The following is a 19,361-nucleotide window of genomic DNA, read 5'->3' as shown; positions in this document are numbered from 1 at the left end:
CTCTTGAAATGCCCAGTCTTTTTTTTTTTTTTTTGAAATGCCCAGTCTTAAAAAAGGACTGACCAGTTCGAAAAGCTTTTTTTTGTTTTATATAATTTTAACTCTTTTTTTAATACTGATACTTGACCTAGTGGCAAGAAGCTATGCTGCAATGCTGAAGACACGCGGTTCAAGTCCACCAGCCGCTCCATGGCAGAAGAATGGGCAGTCTCCTCCCGTGCAGTTAACTGCCTCAGAAAATCTGCCAGAGGTCCAGTTATGAGTCGATTCTGACTCAGTGGTACACAACAACAACAACAACAACAACAACAACAAACAACAATATTGATGATTAGGGAAGCTCTGGTGAGAGCTGTTCTTGTATTAACCCAAAGGTGGTTTGAATCCATCAGCTTCTCAGAGGGAGAAAGATGGGTGAATCTCTTCCCTTGTCCTTTATTGCCTCTGAAAACCCACTGGAGGGTCAGCTGTAAGTTGGTGGTAATTTACGTCAGTAAAAATAAAGCCATTGAAGACCCTATAGCCCCCAAGGGTCCCACCACCTGTACCCAGTGGTGAGGATTCCTGGGAAATGCGGCCTTCCATGTGCTCAACGTCACCATGAGTCTGGGAATAATTTGTCAGCCCCTAACAGTAACAACAACAACAACAACAAGTAACAACTGTTTCTAGCGTTCTAGAGTGTGATAGAGCCTAATACTTGCTATTAACGAATTTTAAAACATTAATTCAGGAACTGTTGTCTTCAGTGTAAGAAATCTGGTGATGGGCAAGATTTACTGGATAGAACAGATACATAAGAAGAACAATTAGGTCATAAATTAGGTTAGGAGAATTTAGCTGAGTGGAGAACATAGCAGAAGAGGCCGCATTCAGACTGGAGCAAGTTGAGAGAGATGCTTGGAAAAGTTGATCATCAGACTAAGCTTTACAGAATTAGTAGCCGTTTACCAGGTGAATAAGGTGTGGGAGACAATATTGTCCAATAGAAAAGTAGCTAATGCCACATATTTGGAGGGAAAATTATTTTTATTTTGAAAAATCTTCATTCCCTTTGTATCAATTGATGGAAAGAATAGAAATTTGTAGTAGAATAGAACTAATGTGCAGACTCTTCGTATTGCATCAGTCCTTCCAGTGTCCGTTGTTTTCTTTAGTTCTTAATTTGTCAGCTGTGATTTATTCACAGAGCCTACTGCTCTTACCAACCAATCATTATGTATTTATTTAATACCTGTTCTAGATAAAATCATCTTCACTAGAATGCTAAGGTCTTGTGATCATAAAATACTTTACAAAATGATAGCAATTCCAGCAATGTGATTGAATGGTAATTCTCCACCTTCCTTCCCCCACATTTCACCTCCCAGGGGTCAGCTGTGACTCATAGAAATCCATCCAAGAAAAATGAGATAGAGGTCTTCTGGAATGCTCCAAGCAATAGCCCTGATCACATACAGTTTCTGTAAGTAGAAGAGTTAACAGCAACTCTGTAGCTCAATGTAATTAGAGCAGTAATGCTTTGTATAACTTCTACACCTGTTGGACATTTACACATGATTGGTGAAATAATCACAGTGCTTTATTGTGCTTTGGGTCACTATGATTTGGGCACCAACTTGATGCCAACTAACAACAACTGCTCCAAGAGGTTGTTTGGTTTGCCCACTTGTTTTTCATCAGTATATACCTAACATTTTAAATAAACTGACTCCTAATAGGCACTTAATATTGTTGTAGTTATGTGCCATTGAGTCATCTGCACCTCTTAGCAAACCTATGAACACTAGATCTAAACCTTACCCTATTCTATATCATCCTCACCAACTCTGCCACACTTGATCTCATTGTTATAGTCACCCTGTCAATCCATCTCGCTAAGAGTCTTCTGTTCCTTCACTTATCCTCCACTTTTCCAAGCATGATGCTGTTTTCTAAAAACTGGCCCCTCTTAACAACATGCCCAAACTAGGTAAGATAGAGTTTCACCATCCTTGCCTCCAAAGAGGACCCTGCAAGGACAGATCTACCTGTTCTCATGGCAGTTCATGGGATATTCAGTAATCTCCAACACCACACTCAAAGACATCTATTCTTCTGTCTTCCTTAGTCATTGTTCAACTTTCATATGTATAGCAAACAATTGCGGAGACCATGACTTGTATCAAAAACACCTGTGTCTTTAAATGTTGTTGTTGTTGTTATGTGCGTCGAGTCGCTTGCGACTCATAGCGACCCTATGTACAACAGCCCTAAACTCCACTCTGTCCTGTGCCAATCGCACTGTCTCTGGCACACCCATCCCGATTATCCCAGTCACTGAATCAGTCCACCTCATAGAGGGCCTTCCTCTCCTGCGCTGTCCCTCCACCCTCCCAAGCATGATGTCCCTCTCCAAGGACTGGTCTCTCCTCACAACATGTCCAAAGTATGTTAGACGGAGCCTCAGAATCCTTGCCTCCAAGGAGCCACCGGTTTAACCCTTTCCAGGACAAATCTGTTTGTTTTCCTAGCAGTCCATGGTATTCTCAATACTCTTCTCCAGCACCACAACTCAAAGGCATCAATTCTCCTTCTATCCTCCTTGGTCATTGTCCAACTCTCTGATGCATAACAAGTGATTGCGAAGATGATAGCCTGTATCAGGCGCACCTTAGTCTCCAGAGAGACACCATTGCTCTTGAGTACTTTGGAGAAGTCCCTAACAGCAGACTTTCCCATGGCAATGTGCCTTTTAATTTCCTGGCTACTGGTGCCAAGACTGTTGACTACAGAGCCAAGCAAACTAAAGCTGTGAACAGTCTCAATCTCTTCACCATCCATCCTGATGCTGCCAATTGGTCCAGTGGTGAGAATCTTTGTCTTCTTGACATTGAGCCTCAATCCATATTGTAGGCTATAGTCCTTGACACTCTGCAAATACATTTTTTAAGAGACATAAACGCAGGTTATATACCTGGATTTCACCTGATGGTATGCATAGGAATCAGATCGATTACATCTGTGGAAAGAACCGCTGGAGAAGCTCAATATCAGCTGTGAAAACTAGGCCAGGAGGTGACTGTGGAACAGATCACAAACTACTTATATGCAAATTCAAGCTGAAGGTGAGGAAAATTAAACCAAATCCAAGGCAACCAAAATATGACTTTGAGTCTATCCCACCTGAATTTCAGAACCATCTCAGGAACAGGTTTGAGGCTTTGAACACTAATGAGCGAAGGCCAGATGAGTTGTGGGAGGATATCAAGGGTATCATCCAGGAAGAGTGCAAACGGTCGTCTTTAAATAGACATCATTATTCTTCATTACTCTGGGAAGTCCCTGACAGCAGATTTTCCCAATTTGATATGTCTCTTGATTTTTTGTGTTGAGTAAGTGAATGAAATATTGAGCTACCAACATAATAATAGTAGCCATCAATTAATAGTATAGACTTAATTTTTAAAAAAATATTTGTTTCCATATTAGTATTAAAGTATAAATAAAAAATAAATATGAATAAAACAGTCCTGAAATTTAGATAACCTTTTTTCACTGATAAATTTATAGATTAGAATGTCAGAAAAAAATGAGCCATCATACTCTTCGAAATTTTGAAACTTGGTGGAAGCAAAATAGTACTTATTAATTAATTCTACCTAGAAAGAGAAATAGAATGTCCTAAAGCCATCTGATGATTGTGTATGCATCCTTAGCACATGGAAGCACAGTTTTGCACTTATGTATCATGACTTGGGGCGGGGGGATGCAACTCCAGTAATTGTTGAAGGTTTTATATGAAGGTTCTTGATGTTGATGTCTACTATAAAAACCTTTTGAAAGAATTTAAATCACTTGCTGTGGTGGCTTAGTGGTAAGGAGTTGCATTGCCAACCCAAAGGCACATGGTTCAAATCCACCCGCTGCTCTACAGGAGAAAAATGGGCACTCTCCTGTTATGTGGTTAACTGACTCTAAAAATCTGCAGGAGGGTCAGTTCTGGGTCAGTTCTGACTTGATGGTACACAACAACAAGAAGCTATGAAATTAATGGTGTTTTCTTTATATATAAAATAATAGACAGCAGGGGAGTTTTGTCCTTGAGTCTAATGTTCATGGTATAAGTAGGCCCAAGAGACATATTGGTAACAAAAGCCACAGTCAGAAAGAAAGAAATGGCATCAGAGTAAGAAGGGAAAGGAGTAGAAAGATAAGAAGGAACAGAGAGGAGTAGTGCTCATAAAGGTTCATCTAATGAGAGGGAAGAGAATAACAAGAGCTTTTCCTCACATTATGATATTAGTACACCAACTCCTCACTTATTTACATAGTTTGGCTCAAAAGATCAGATCATTATGCAAAAATGAGTGTTACATGAAAACAGAGAAGGCCCACATCATATTACAAAATGTAGGATGACTACATCATTACATGAGTGCCAAATTCAATGTAATTGCCAAACCACTAAAAATCACAATTTAGGCAAATTGATGTATAATCTTAATCATTACAACTAGCATTACTCTCGCATCTTGGTGTTTGATACTGCCTGAAGTACATCATTAATCTGCAGTATAATGAGATGGTATATTTTACTTTTTTTTTTTTACTATTTGATTCTTCAGCTAAGATTGCAGAAGAGACAATTTCTTGTGCATGTTACATCCAAGCACAGCTAAACAAGAGTCCAGAACATCATATATCCAGGGCAACAGATCAAAAAGGGTCTTGTTTCAAAGGAGGAAGATGAGCCTCTCAGAGGCATTCCTGAAAATCGAATGGTGATAGATGTTCTAGATTCCTTGAGTCAGAAGTTCTAGACAGGAGCATGTTGGCCCTCACAGTTCAGAGGTCTCCAGCAAGATGGTGCTAAAGTAGAGAGAGCTTTACTATTGTAATGTAAAACATTGGACGAAAGAGGACTAATTTTACTATTTTAAAAAAGTTTAAACCCCCATTTTGCTGATTCCAGTTCATAATGACTCTTTGTTGTTGTTGTGTACTGTTGAGTTGAAACTGAATCATAAATGATCCTCCAGTGGGTTTTCTGAGGCAGTTAAGTGCATGGGAGGAGATTACCCATCTTCCTCCTGTGGAACAACTGCTGGATTCGAACTGCACACCTTTGAATTGGGAGCATAACTCCTTATCACTAAGCCACCAGAGTTCCCTGGAGGGCAGAGTGGAACTAGCTTGCCCATAAAGTTTCCAAACCTGCAATCTTTTATGGAAGTGGATTACCACATTTTTCTCACTTGGAGTAGTTATTTCAAATCAGTGACCTTTTAATTAACAGCAGCTTGAATGCTTAACCACTATACCACCGTGAAGTTGTGTGTCCCTAATTTATTTCTGTTTAAAAGCCATAATTTGATTATGATAGGGCACAGTTAGAGTTTTATCTAATTTCACTTTTACTGTTTTTCAGAGCCACAGTTGTTGAGAAATATAAAACATTCTGGGTGAAGCTTCCTGGCCCTGTAATTTCACTACCAAACTCACTTCCCTTTACAACGCGTGGAGCTACAATACCACTGTTGTCAACATTGTCCCCAGTTTCTCATTTAACCAGATCAGTAAGTAATCTTTTTATGATTTCACCAAATATAACCTGAAATAAATTTCCTTGGAAATTGTGTTTGCTTGCTTGAGGTAGTGTTTAGAGAAACCGTGTTTTGCCTTGTGTTAGCAAATATTTTTAGTTCTATGTAGGAAATTTGGAATACCTCATTGGAACGCTGTGATTTGTGAGTTACAATAAAGATAAGACAAGATCTTGCATGCTCAGTAGTTCTGACATTCACAAGGCGTCTATCCAAGCAGTGGCTATGTTTCAAAATCAACCGTGCTTGCTGAAAGTAAGGAGGACCTGAAACACTTCATCTTATTTAGATCCACAATTAACACCCTTGTTATAGCAGTCAGGAAATCAGGAGATGTATTACACAAGGAAAGTCTGCAGTTAGGGAACTCTCCAAATTATTGAGGAGTAATGATATTAGTTTGAAGACTAAGGTGCTTCTTATTCAAGACATACTCTTTCTAATCACTTGCTATTCATCTGAGAGCTGGACAGTAAATAAGGATGACAGAAGAAGAATTGATGCCTTTGAGCTGTGATGTTGGAGAAGAGCACTGAACATCTCATGGCCTGCCAAAAGAACAAATATGTCTTGGAGAGGGAGCAGTCAGAGTGCTCTTTGGAAACAGAGGTGATGATGTTTTTTTTTTTTTTTTTTTAAATTTTTTTATTTTTATTTTGTGTGCGTGTACCGTCAAATCAGATCTGACTGGTACAGGAGGATATTGCGCCTCCTTCTCCGGCAGAGCATCTGGTGGATTCGAACCGTGTTCCTCTGGGAGTGCAGTGCAGCTTCTTGCCACTAGGCCACCAGAGCTCCCCATGATGATGTTTTTGCCTCACATACTTTGGGCATGTTGCTAGGCTGGTCTGTTCCTTGGAGCGGGACAGGATACTCAGCAAAGGCTAGGAAGACCCTTGACTAGATGAATTGACACAGTGACTGCCACATGGGCTATAATGTGTCAGGAAGTGTGATGATGGTACAGGATAAAATAGTGTTCCGGTCTGTTTTTCATAGAGTTGCTATGGGTTGTACTCGACTTGATAGCACCCAGCCCCAACCAAATATATCAAAATGGAGAGGGATTTTAAGTTAAATTTAGGTAAAATATAGAGGAGATGCTTGAGATGGTAGATATAATTTCATAAGACCAGTTAGTACTTGAGAATTTTATGTGCTGAATCACAGGAAATCTCTTGCAAGCTCATCAGCTAGAATTTCATTTAGGTTTTCAATTCAAAAGAATTACTGGCATAAACACATCTTTGAAAGAGCAATGCATAGAAGAAGCATTAGGAAGAAGGTGTTGTTATGTGTTGTCGAGTCGCTTTCGACTCATAGTGACCCTATGTACAACAGCCCTGAACTCTGCTCTGTCCTGTGCCAATCGCACTGTCTCTGACACTCCTATCCAGATTATCCCAGTCACTGAATCGATCCACCTCATAGAGGGCCTTCCCCTCCTGTGCCGTCCCTCCACCTTCCTAAGCATGATGTCCTTCTCCAAGGACCGGTCTCTCCTTACAACATGTCCAAAGTATGTCAGACGAAGCCCCAGAATCCTTGCCTCCAAGGAGTAGCCTGGTTTAACCCTCTCTAGGATGGATCTGTTTGTTTTCTTGGCAGTCCATGGAACATTCCATACTCTTCTCCAGCACCACAGCTCAAAGGCATCAATTTTCCTTCTATCCTCCTTGGTCATTGTCCAACTCTCTGATGCATAACAAGTGATTGCAAAGCCCATGGCCTGTATCAAATGCACCTTAGTCTCCAGAGAGACACCATTGCTCTTCAGTACTTTGGAGAGGTCCCTAACAGCAGACTTTCCCATGGCAGTGCGCCTTTTAATTTCCTGGCTACTGGTGCCAAGACTGTTGACTGTGGAGCTGAGCAAACTAAAGCTGTGTACAATCTCAATCTTTCACCATCCATCCTGATGCTGCCAATTGGTCCAGTGGTGAGAATCTTTGTCTTCTTGACATTGAGCCTCAATCCATATTGTAGGCTGCAGTCCTTGACCCTCTACAGTAGGTGCTTCAGGTCCTCTTCAGTTTCAGCAAGCAGGGTTGTGTGATCTGCATAACGCAGATTGTTGATAAATCGTCCCCCAATCTTGACCCCACGCTTCTCCTCATAGAGCCCAGCCTCTCGGATAATCTGCTCTGCATATAGGTTGAAAAGGTATGGAGATAGGACACATCCCTGACGTACGCTCTTCTCAATTTTGAACCATGCAGTGTTCCCTTGCTCTGTTCTGACGACTGCCTCTTGGTCCAAGTATAGATTTTGCATTAGCACGATTAAATGTTCTGGGATTCCCATTCTTCTCAGAGTCAGGCACAGTTTGTTATGATCCACACAGTCAAATGCCTTTGCATAGTCAATGAAACACAGATAGACATTCCTCTGGTATTCTCTACTTTCAGCTAAGATCCATCTGACATCAGCTACAATATCCCTAGTACCATGACCCTTTCTAAACCCAGCCTGGACTTCTGGTAGTTCTCTGTTGATGTGCTGTTCCAGTCGTTTTTGGATAATCTTCAGTAAAATCTTGCTTGCATGTGAAATCAGTGAGATTGTTCTATAGTTTCCACACTGTGTTGGGTCACCTTTCTTTGGGAGAGGTACTTCCTGAAATTCTGATATAATAGGCATTTCACTTAGAGGTTGGTATTAGAAAAATGTCTTGAAGCAAATTTTTACGAATTTTAGGGAATTTTTAGGAAGAAAGAACTTGGATATGAATCTTGATTTACCTACTTTCTGTGAGATTTTGGATAAATTATTTGTATTATCTGCATCTCAATTTCTTCACTTAGAAAATAAGAAATAATATTTAGCTCTTACACAGTAACACTGTAAGCAAAATAATGAATGTGGACTGCCTTACTGTGCCTTGAACTTAAACTCATACTTATTCAGAATTATTTTCTCTTTTATTCCTTGTCTTATTCTTTGCTTCTTTTCTGTTCACATGAATATGACTAAATAAAGTACTCTTTGCCCAGTTTAAATGTCTTTCTTTGTTTTCCTCCTTAATTTTGTAATTAAAAGCCTTTCTATTTGATTACATTGCTGTGAGATAATTTGTATGAGTTCTCAGATTAGTCTTCGTGCTTATTTATTTAAGAACTATTTTAGAGGAAAGGTATTTACATTGGTCCTGCGTTTACTTATATTTTATCAACAGTGTTTTTTTGTCATTCTGTGTATTTATTCCCATGGAAGGCATTAGCTCAAATATGTTGTTCATAGGGTTGCTATGAGTTGTATTTGACTTTATAGCACCCAACAACAACAGCCAAGTTTATAATCTCTAATTATATGGTAATTAATCAACAGTCATATGAATATAGCATTTTTTAGAGATAGAAGTAACCTCCAGGAGCTAATATTTCAGTTTTGCTGTTGTGTGAGTTAAGGGAGCTCTAGTGGCCTACATTATAAGAACCTACATTGTCTGGTGGCCTACATTATAAGAACCTACATTGTAAGAACCTACATTGCAATCCTGAGGCACGTGGTTCAAATCCACCAGCTGCTTTTTGGGAAAAAGATGGGCAGTTTCTTCTCATAACTGCCCCTGAAAACCTGCGGGAAAGTCAGCTATGGGTCTGTTCCGACCCGAAGGTAAACAAGAACAACAACAACAACAACAACAACAACAACAACAACAATATAAAGATATTATTTATTATATATAATATGTTGTTGTTGTTGTTGTGTATTGTAGAGTTAGATCTGACCCATAGCTGACACTCCAGTTGGTTTTCAGAGGCAATTAATTAATCACATGGGAAGAGATTGCCCATCCTTCTCCCGTGGGGGGCCTTGAACTCTGTGCTTTTGGAATTGTAGCACAGCTTCTTGCCACTAGGCTACCAGAGCTCCCTATATATAATGTATTATAGGCATAATATAAATTATACAATAATAATCTAGATATATTATTTATAATAATAATTATAGTTATAAACATATTTATATATACATATTTTTGAAATGCCAGCTATATGTAGGATTATATATATAACATACCATATTATATGTATAAAAATGTCAGTGTCATGTTCTTATCAGTAACAGTAGAAAAATAAAACCAATGAAAACTTTTGTACACTGTAATGGTATTCAGAAAAGTTAAATGTACCATTTTGCAATGCTTCACACAGATGAATTCAAGTTTAGAGGTAAGTAAATAAAAATACTGTATTTTTTTTTAAGCCCACTATGTGTAATTGAAGTGTAAATAAATTTTACAAAGTACTGGTTATGCAGTTTGATGTTAATACTCTTGCACTGTTGCAATTAAACTAATGTTGTGCTTTCCCAATTTTAATTAAAATTAATTGAGGTTAAAAGTTCACCGCCTAAATACTTTTCTGATAATTTCTAATTTGGATTGTCTTTTGTTCCTTCAGCTAAATCCTTGGTTTGAAAAGGTATTCTTGTTAGAACTCCTGCTTCAATGTAGGACTTCTTTTCTCATTGGCAATGAACTGCTTATTTGATGATTAAGATTTTTTCCCTCTCATATTCTTTTTCTAGTTCAGTGCTTCGGACTGTGGGAACATGAAGTTCTGTGTTAGGAACCCTTTGGACTGTGACCCAGAGAAGGACCATGCCTGTGTCTTCTTGTCCTTCAGAAGAAAGGACCAATCAGTGATAGTTGAAATGAGTGGTCCCAGTAAAGGCTACTTATCCTTCGCACTTTCTCATGACCAGTGGATGGTTTGTACCTCTTATTCCTTATGTGATAGTGAAAGGAGAGTCACTGTAATGAGATCTGATTAACAATAGATTGCCTGTTTGTTTCAGAGGCAAAGTATCATGTGTACGGGTAATATGGAAAAGGAAAAGCAATAGATTATTCGAGTAGATGTTTTAGTAAAATGTTTTGGATGCTTTATATATCTAATCATTAAGCAAATATTCTTTTTAAGGAAGGGCTGCTCTAAGGAAATTTCGGACAATTATTTTATTTCCAATGATTCTTTTCTATCATCTTTCTTCCATTGCTCTTTTCTCTCCAAATATTGTGTGTATGCACATGTCTGTCTGTGTTTATATATAAAGCAAAACCAAACAAAATTTTTGTTGGGGCAATTCCAATTTATGATGACTCTATATGTTACAGAGTAGAACTGTTCTATAGAGCTTTCTGTTTTTTAAATTGTGTTTCACTCATGTACCTTTTATTTTTTTGCTCTCTCCCTCCACCCACCAAATTCTTCGACCCTGCAATTCCCTCCCTCCCCACTCTCGGGACCCATCCGCTATCCACTTCCCTCTTTATATATCCGTGAACATCTCACTGGTTATCCTTCTGCTTATACAATAATGGCCTTATACAGTATTTGTCCTTATGTGCCTGAGTTAGTTCACTCAACATAATTCTCTCTAGTCTCTCCCAAGCTATATAGTATTTTTCAAAATCATTGCTCCTGGATGCTGCACAGTATTCTATTGTGTGAATATACCATAGTTTCTCAATCTAGTCGTTTGTTGATGGACATTTCAGCTGTTTCCATGTTCTTGCTATGGTTAATAATGCTGCTATGAACATTGGTGTACAAATATCCTTTTATATTTCAGTTCTATTTTCCTTGGAGTATATTCCTAGCAGTAGGACAGCTGGTTCATATGGAATCTCTATGTCCAGGTTTTTAGGATACACTAAACTACCTTCCAGAGTGGTGGCATCATTTTATAGTCCCACCAACAGTATATCTCCCACACCAACATTTATTGCTTTTCTGTCTTGCTAAACTTTGCCACTGCTACACCTTTGAGCTGTGTTGTTGTAGAAGAGCACTGAACATTCCATGGACAGCCAAAAGAACAAACAGATATGTCTTGGAGAGGATGCTGCTGGAGTGCTCTTTGGAGGCAAGAATCACGAGGCTTCACCTCAAATACTTTGCATTTGTTGCTAAGAAAGGCTGTTCTTTGGAGAGGGATTGATGCTAGGAAGGGTGGAAGGTTGGTGAAGGAGAGAAAGACCTTCAGCCAGGTGGTTTGACATGGTGACTGCCACAGTGGACCCTTGTGTGTCAGGAAGTGTGAGGATGGTGCAGGATAGAAGAGAGTTCAGATCTTATGTTCATAGGGTCACTATGAAATGTATTCAACTCCATGGCACCTAACGATGACAAAAACTGGGTAGGATGGTATCTCATTATAGTTTTTATTTGCATCTCTCTTATTGCCAATGATTTTGAGTAAAATGTGTCTGTTGACCATCTGAATGTCTTCCTCTGTGAAAAGTCTTTACTTATCTTTTGTCCATTTTCCCTCCCCCATTTTGAAATTGGATTATCAGACTTTTTCTTGTGGAGGCCCAGTAGTATTCTGTAAATTTTCATTATGAGACTCTTGCCTGAGATGTCATTGCTAAATGTTTTTGTCCAATCAGTCGTTTTTCTTTTCACCCTGTCACTGAAGGTTTTTGATGCATACAAGGTCTTAATCTTTAGAAGCTCCCATTCGTCAGTGTTACCCTCTCCAGATTGTACACCATAGGATTTTCTTGACCATAATATTTTTTTCTTTTATTCTGATTTATTTATAGAGTTTGAATATGTTTTTCACAAAGGATGCTTCCCATTTCCTTCACCCCACCCACTCATTGAATTGTGCAACCCCATGATTAACACCCTCCCCTCCCCATCCTCACCCCTCTATTTCTAGCCTCCCCCTCACCTTGGATCCTTATACTCATTCTACTATAGCAGTTTTATACAGTATTTGTCCTTGTGGGTCTGAGTTAGTTTACTCAGCATAATGCTCTCCAGTCCCTCCCAAGTTGGGTAATAATTTACAAAACCATTGTTCCTGTGTGCTGTGTAATATTCCATTGTGAGAATGTACCACAACTTCTCAATCCATTAGTTTGTGTTTGGACATCTGGGCTGTTTCCATGTGCAGTGGTGAATAATGTTGTTATGAACATTGGTGTAAAAGTTTCCATTTGAGGCTCAGTTCTCATTTTCTTGGGGTATATATTCCAAGCAATGGAATAGCTGGGTCATATGGAATTTCTATGTTCAGCTTTTTGAGGAAGTGCCAAAGTGGCTGTACCCTTGTACAATCCCACCAACAATGTAACAGAGTTCCTATCTTACCACATCCTCCCCAACATTTATTACTTGCTGTCTTGTTAAACTTTTCCACCACTACTGAAGTGAGATGGTATCTCATTGTGGTTTTGATTTGCATCTCTCTTATTGTCAGGTATATGAAACATTTCTTTATATGTCCGTTGGCCATTTGAATATCTTCTTCTGTGAAAATTTTTTCCATGTCTTTTACCCATTTTGTAATTGGGTTATCTATCTTTTTCTTGTGTAGGCCCAGGAGTATTCGATAAACTTTCATTTTGAAACTCTTGTCTGAGATGGTATTGCCAACTGTTTGTTCCCAGTCAGTAGGTTTTATTTTCACCCTGTTGGAAAAAGTTTTTGATGAACACAGGAATTTAATCTTTAGAAGGTCTCATTCATCAGTTTTATCCTCTTCAGATTTTATATTTCTGGCTGTATTTGGCAGTCTCTTTATATCATAGACTAGGGCTTCTAAGCTTGATTCCAGTTTGTCTCTTATGAACTTTATGATTTTGGGCTTTACTCCCAAGTCTCTTATCCACCTTGAGGTGATTTTTGTGTATGATACGAGATGTGGATCCTGTTTCAGCTTTCTGCAGGTAGCTGGCTAGTTTTGCCAGCACCATTTGTTGAAGAGGTTGTCATTTCCCTGTTCAGTAGCTTTGATGTCCTTGTTGAATATCAGTTGACCCTAGATCGCAGTCTATTTCTGGGTTCTCAGTTTTGTCCCACTAATCTATTTGCCTGTCATTGTACCAGTACCATGCTGTTTTGATTACTATCACTGTGTAATAGATTGTAAGGTCAGGGAGTGCTATACCTCCCACTTCATTTTTGTTTCTCATAAGTGTTTTGCTTATTTGGGATCTCTTGCTCTCCAAATAAACTTGACTATTTCCCTTTCAAGCTCCTTGAAAAATGATTTTGGTATCTGTATTGGTATTGCATTGAATATGTAGATTGCTTTTGGTAGGATTGCCATTTTCACAGTCTTGAGTCTTCCTAACCATGAACAGAGCACATTTTTCCATTTTTCTTTAGGTCTTTTATTGTGTCTTTCAGAAATGCTCTGTAGTTTTCTTTGTATAGGTCTCTTGTATCTGTAGTTATGTTCACTCCCAAGTATCTCAGTTTGTGGTTGGCTATTTTAAACAGTATTGTTTTCTTGGTTTCCTACTCTGAGTTCTGTTTGTTACTGTAGAATAATCCCTCTAATTTTTGGATATTGACCTTATATCTTGCCACTCTACTAAACTGGCCTACTACCTCTAACAGTTTTGCTTTTTTTTTGTTGAGTCTTTGGGGTTTTCTATGTACACTATTATATCATCTGCATATAGTGATATTTAAACAGTCTTTGCCATTTGGATGCCTTTTATTTCCATCTCTTGTTGTATTTCCTTAGCCAACACATCCAATACAATATTGAATAGAAGTGGTGACATTGGACATCCTTGTCTGGTTCCTGTTTGCAAGGAAAATGTCTTTAGTTTTTTTCCACTGAGAGTGATATTGACTCTTGATTTTGCATATATACTTTTCACATATTGTGGAAATTCCCTTCTATTTCACTTTTGCTCAGTGTCTTGATCAGGTAGGGTGTTGGATTTTGTCTTGACAATTATCTTTATGGAAGCAGGCACTGATGATTAAGTTTGAAACACAACCTTTAAATTTGTTAGCTTCTGTTGTTTTTATGCCCATTTATGAGCACTGGTGGCCTAGTGCCAAGAAGCTGCACTGCAATCTCGAAGGGAATGAAGGAAATTCAGGAACTGGGGGCTGCAGTCGGAGTTAATTGCCACCTTGCCTTCTACCCCTCCGTAGCCTGGGCTGCTGAGTTCCTCTTCAAAGCATTTGTTAGTCTAGAAGCTTTTGATCTCTGAAATAAGCCCATTAAGACTAGCAGTGTGCTGCTTAATTATGTAAGGTCTTGGCGAGCTCTGGTGGCTTAGTGGCAGGAAATTATACTGCAATCCCAGAAGTGCACGGTTCAAATCCACCAGATGCTCTGCTGAAGAAGGAGGAACAGTCGCCTCCTGTACCAGTCAGATCCAATTTGATGGTACACACATAAAAAAAAAAAAAAATTATGTAAGGTCTTCCTTAGTTTGAGGGGTGACAGTAGATGTTTAGGGTATGGAAGCAGTTGCTATGGTAAGCATGGGCATGAGAAGCAATTATTATGAACCGTCTTGACTCCAGGCTCAAGTTGGCCCAGGTTGCTGTTTGGTTGAGTTCTAGAGCTGGCTCCTGTGCTTCCAGCCTAGTTTCAGGCCTGACCCTCAGACTGGAAGGAATGGTGGGTGTACAGCAGTTACTGACTCTGACACACCTCTGCAACTTTCTCTTCCAGGAATAATTCTGATTTTGCACAATGACCTGGTCTTTGGAACCTAATCATACTGAAAAGTGAGAAATTCCTGTATTTGTTTCTTCCTACTAATTGAGAAAGTAAAATTAAAAACATGTTATACAATTCTTCCCTAATCTGGTAGCTGGGATTTGGACTTAGACACTGCTAACCTCAAGGACACTGGCAGCAGCAGGAGAGACCAGCAGCAGAATGAGGCATGGGACATCACAGAAGTGATTTGAGGCCTAAGCCATCACTTTGAATGTTGACTGGGGGGAGGGAGGTGCTCAACAGAATAGGCGGGAGTGGAAGAGTGTTCTAGGGAAGCAGGGAAAGGGATGTGACAAGACACAATGTGCCAAGGACAGAAGGACTGACACTGAATCCATTGGTGACTTCTGTGATGCGGAAGTGTTTTTCATCTGCTCCTTTCTGTAAAATGCCTTTCTGTTGGATATTGTTCTAAAGCTGACCTTCCAATTAAGACAAACTAGGAAGAAAGATTGGCCATCTACTTCCAGAATAACAGACCTTTGAAAACCTTATGTACAATACAGCACACTTAGATTAGACTAGTAGATGTGGCACCTGAGTCAGAGGCCTCAAATTTAGAAACACAAATGAGGAAGAACAATTGTAGGCAGATGCTAATGACTGGAATGTGGAATGTGAGAAGCATGAATGTAGGAAAACTGGATATCGTTAAGAAAGAAGTGGAATGCATAAATATTGACATACTAGACATTGGTGAAATGAGATGGATTGACATGGGACATTTTGAATCAGACGATCATATGATCTACTACCCTGGAGATAAAAAGGTGAGGCAAAACTGGGTTGCTTTCATAGTGATAAAGGTCATTTCTAGATCCATCTTGAAATATAATGTTGTGAGTGATAGAATAATATCCATACACATACTGGTAAGTCTGGTGAATACCACTATTATTCAAATATATATACCATCAGCCAGAGCCAAAGAGGAGGAAAAAAATGAATTCTATTGATTTTTACAGTCAGAAATTGGTCAAACATGCAACCAACATGCAGTAATAATAATGAGTGACTGGAATAAAAAAGTTAAAAACAGGGAAGAAAGATCTATAGTTGTAAACATGGACTTGGTGACAGATAGGAGGCTGGAGATAGAATGCTAGAGTTTTGTACAATCAATGATTTATTTTTTGCAAATACCTGGACATGAACAAAAACATGAACATGCAAAATCTTGAACAGTGACTATACACATGGATTTCACCCGATGATATGCACAGGTATAAGATTGATTACATCTGTGGAAAAAATTGTTGGAGAAGCTCAATATCAGCTGTGAAAACTAGTCCAGGTGATGATTGTGGAACGGACCACCAACTAGTCCTATTCAAATTCAAACTCAAGCTAAAGGAGATAAAATCAAATCCACAGGAACCAAAATTTGACCTTGAGTCTATCCTACCTAACTTTAAAAACTACCTCAGGAATAGAGTTGAGGCCTTGAATACTAATGAACCAGCTGAACTATGGGAGGATGTAAATAACATCACTCAGAAAGAATGAGAAAGTCAATAAAAAGAGCAGGAAGAAAAGGCCAAGATGGTTGTCAGAAGAGACTCTAAATGTTGCACTAGAGCCCTGAGAAGCCAGAGCAGGACGTTAGGGAGCTGAATAGAAGATTTCAAAGGGCAGCTCGGGAAGACAAAGCAAAATATTAGAGTAAAATATGCCAAGAGCTGGAGTTGAAAAATTGAAAGGGCCAAACTTGCTTAGTATTTCTAAAGCTGAAGGAACTGAAGAACAGATTCAAGCCTTGAACTGCAATACTTAAGGATGCTATGGGCAGAATATTAAATAATCCAGGTGAAAAGAAGATGAAAGGAGTCTACAGAATCACTGTACCAAAAAGAATTGGATGATACAAAAGAATTTTATGAAATAATGAATACATGATCAAGAGCCTGTGGTGATGAAGGAGGAAGTTCAGGTTGCTCTGAAGGAATTGGCAAAAAACCAAGGCCCCAGGATTGATAGAATACCAGTTGATGTATTTCAACAAACAGATGCTACCCTGGATGTGCTTACCAGATTGTGCCAAGAAATTTGGAGGGCACCTACCGGCCAACTGACTGGAAGAGATCCCTATGAACCAACAGAGTCTGGAAATTTTAGAATTGTATCACTAATATCACACACAAGCAAAATCTTGCTGAAGATAATATAAAAATGACTGGAATAGTACACTGACAAGAGAACTACCAGAAATACGAATAGGTTTAGAAGAGGTCGTGGCACTAGAGACATTATCACCAATGTCAAATGGATCTTGGCTAATACCAGAGTACCAGAGGAATGTCTGTGTTTCATTGACTATGCAAAGGCATTCGACTGTGTGAATCACAACAAATTGTGGATAAACTTAAGAATAGGAATCCCAGAACACTTGATTCCTCTCATGAAAAACCTAGGAAACAGTCCTCAGAACAGAATAAGGGGACACTGCATGATTCAAAATCAGGAAAAGAGTGTGTTAGGGTTGCATCCTGTCTCCATACTACTTCAGTGTGTATGCAGAACAAATCATTTGGGAGGCTGAACTTTATGAGGAGGAATGTGGCATCAGGGTTGAAGGAAGACTCATCAGTAACCTGCCATATGCAGATGACCCAACCTTGCTTACCAAAAGTCCAGAGGTCATGAAGCACTTGCTGCAGAAGGTCAAGGACTGTAGTCTTCAATATGGATTGAAGCTCAGCATCAGGAAGACAAAGATTCTCACCACTGGGCCAATTGACAGCACCATCACAGACAGTAAATATTGAGCTTGTTAACAATTTCAGCTTGCTCAGCTCCACAATCAACACTCTTGCACCAACAAATCAAGCCAAATTGCATTGAGGAAATCTGCTGCCAAGGACCTCTCCAAAGTGATGAAGAGTAATGATATCAGTCTAGGGAGTAAGATTCATGTGGTCTTTGCAATTTCTTGCTATGCATCAGAGAGCTGGGCAATGACTAAGGATGACAGAAGAAGAAATGTTATGTTTGAGTTGTAGTCCTGGAGAAGAGTATTGAACATAATATTGCTTGTCAGGAAAACAAACATGTCTGTATTGGAGAGGGTGAAAACAAGTTTCTACTTGGAGGCAAGGATTTTGAAACTTTGTCTCATATACTTTGTTGGAACTGTAGAGGGACAGCACAGGAATACCCCAGATGAGATAGATTGACACAGTAACTGGTGTAATGGGATTGGGTGTGTCACAGTCAGTTGGACTGGCTCAGGATAGGGCAGGGTTCAGAGTTATTTTACACAAGGTTACTAGAAGTCAATGGGACATAACAACAACAACAATGATCTATATATTTTACTATCATTACAGAATACACTTGACATTCTATTTATTAAGGCTATACCTTCATTCTGTAAGATGGAAGGTATGTTATGGGTTTTAAAAATAATTATGACTCTTTATCTTTGCAAATTGCTTTTCATCTGCTCTGAGAATTCTTTCTGGAATGAGAAACTTTATATCTGCTCAAATGATGATATGGTTGCTCAGAGCATTTCCTGTGCCTCTCTTTTGCAGTTGCTTTCACACTTATGTTGCTGTTTGTTGTTATGTGCCATCGAGTTGCCTGCCTTTTTCGTTCATAACGACCCTGTGTACAACGACCCTAAACCTGTCTCTATCCTGTGCCAGTCTCACTGTCTCTGACACACCTACCACCATTACCCCAGTCACTGAATCAATCTATCTCCTAAAGGGTCTTTCTCTCCTGTGCTGCCCCTCCACCCTCCCAAGTATGATGTCCCTCTCCAAGGACTGATCCTTACTTGTAACATGTCCAAAGTATGTCAGACAAAGCTTCAGAATCCTTGACTCCAAGGAGCAGCCTGGTTTAACACTCTCCAGGGCGAACTTGTTCATTTTCTTAGCAGCCCATGTTATAGTCAATACACTTCTCCAGCACCACAGCTCAAAGGCATAAATTCTCCTTCTATCATTCCTAGTCATTGTCCAGCTGTCTGATGTATAGCAAGTAGTTGCAAAGACCATGGTATATGCTTATATTCTAATAGAAAATTAATCAAATTTGGTACATAATTAGGCTGGGTAATAATATTTTTGGTCAAAAATAAAATGTGAGACTAAACAACAAGGAAAGATGAAATGAGTGAATATGATTATATTGCCTGTGAAGGAAATTTGAAGGAAGAATCAAACAAATTTTCACAATCATATCCCTGTTGGACAATAGATGTAGTTATAGATCATCTCTTAAGAGATAGCACTAATTTAGATAGATGATCATCTAGTTGCTTTGTAAAAACTC

The 19,361-nt window shown here is 39.1% G+C and overlaps 1 protein-coding gene across 1 annotated transcript in view; it reads left to right on the top strand.

Moving 5' to 3' along the window:
- Positions 1 to 19,361, top strand: part of FRRS1 (ferric-chelate reductase 1) — a 62,163-nt gene that overhangs the window by 3,678 nt on the left and 39,124 nt on the right. Inside the window, exons 3-5 of the mRNA XM_006882437.1 lie at positions 1,371 to 1,465; positions 5,411 to 5,558; positions 10,119 to 10,301. Of these exons, the coding sequence (XP_006882499.1) occupies positions 1,371 to 1,465; positions 5,411 to 5,558; positions 10,119 to 10,301 (426 nt within the window). The remainder of the gene's footprint in view (positions 1 to 1,370; positions 1,466 to 5,410; positions 5,559 to 10,118; positions 10,302 to 19,361) is intronic.

The sequence above is a fragment of the Elephantulus edwardii genome, unplaced genomic scaffold, assembly GCF_000299155.1.
Source record: "Elephantulus edwardii isolate Elephantulus edwardi_28Jun2011 unplaced genomic scaffold, EleEdw1.0 scaffold00020, whole genome shotgun sequence".
NCBI classification, from domain to species: domain Eukaryota; kingdom Metazoa; phylum Chordata; class Mammalia; order Macroscelidea; family Macroscelididae; genus Elephantulus; species Elephantulus edwardii.
This window is presented reverse-complemented; position numbering and strand designations above follow the sequence as displayed.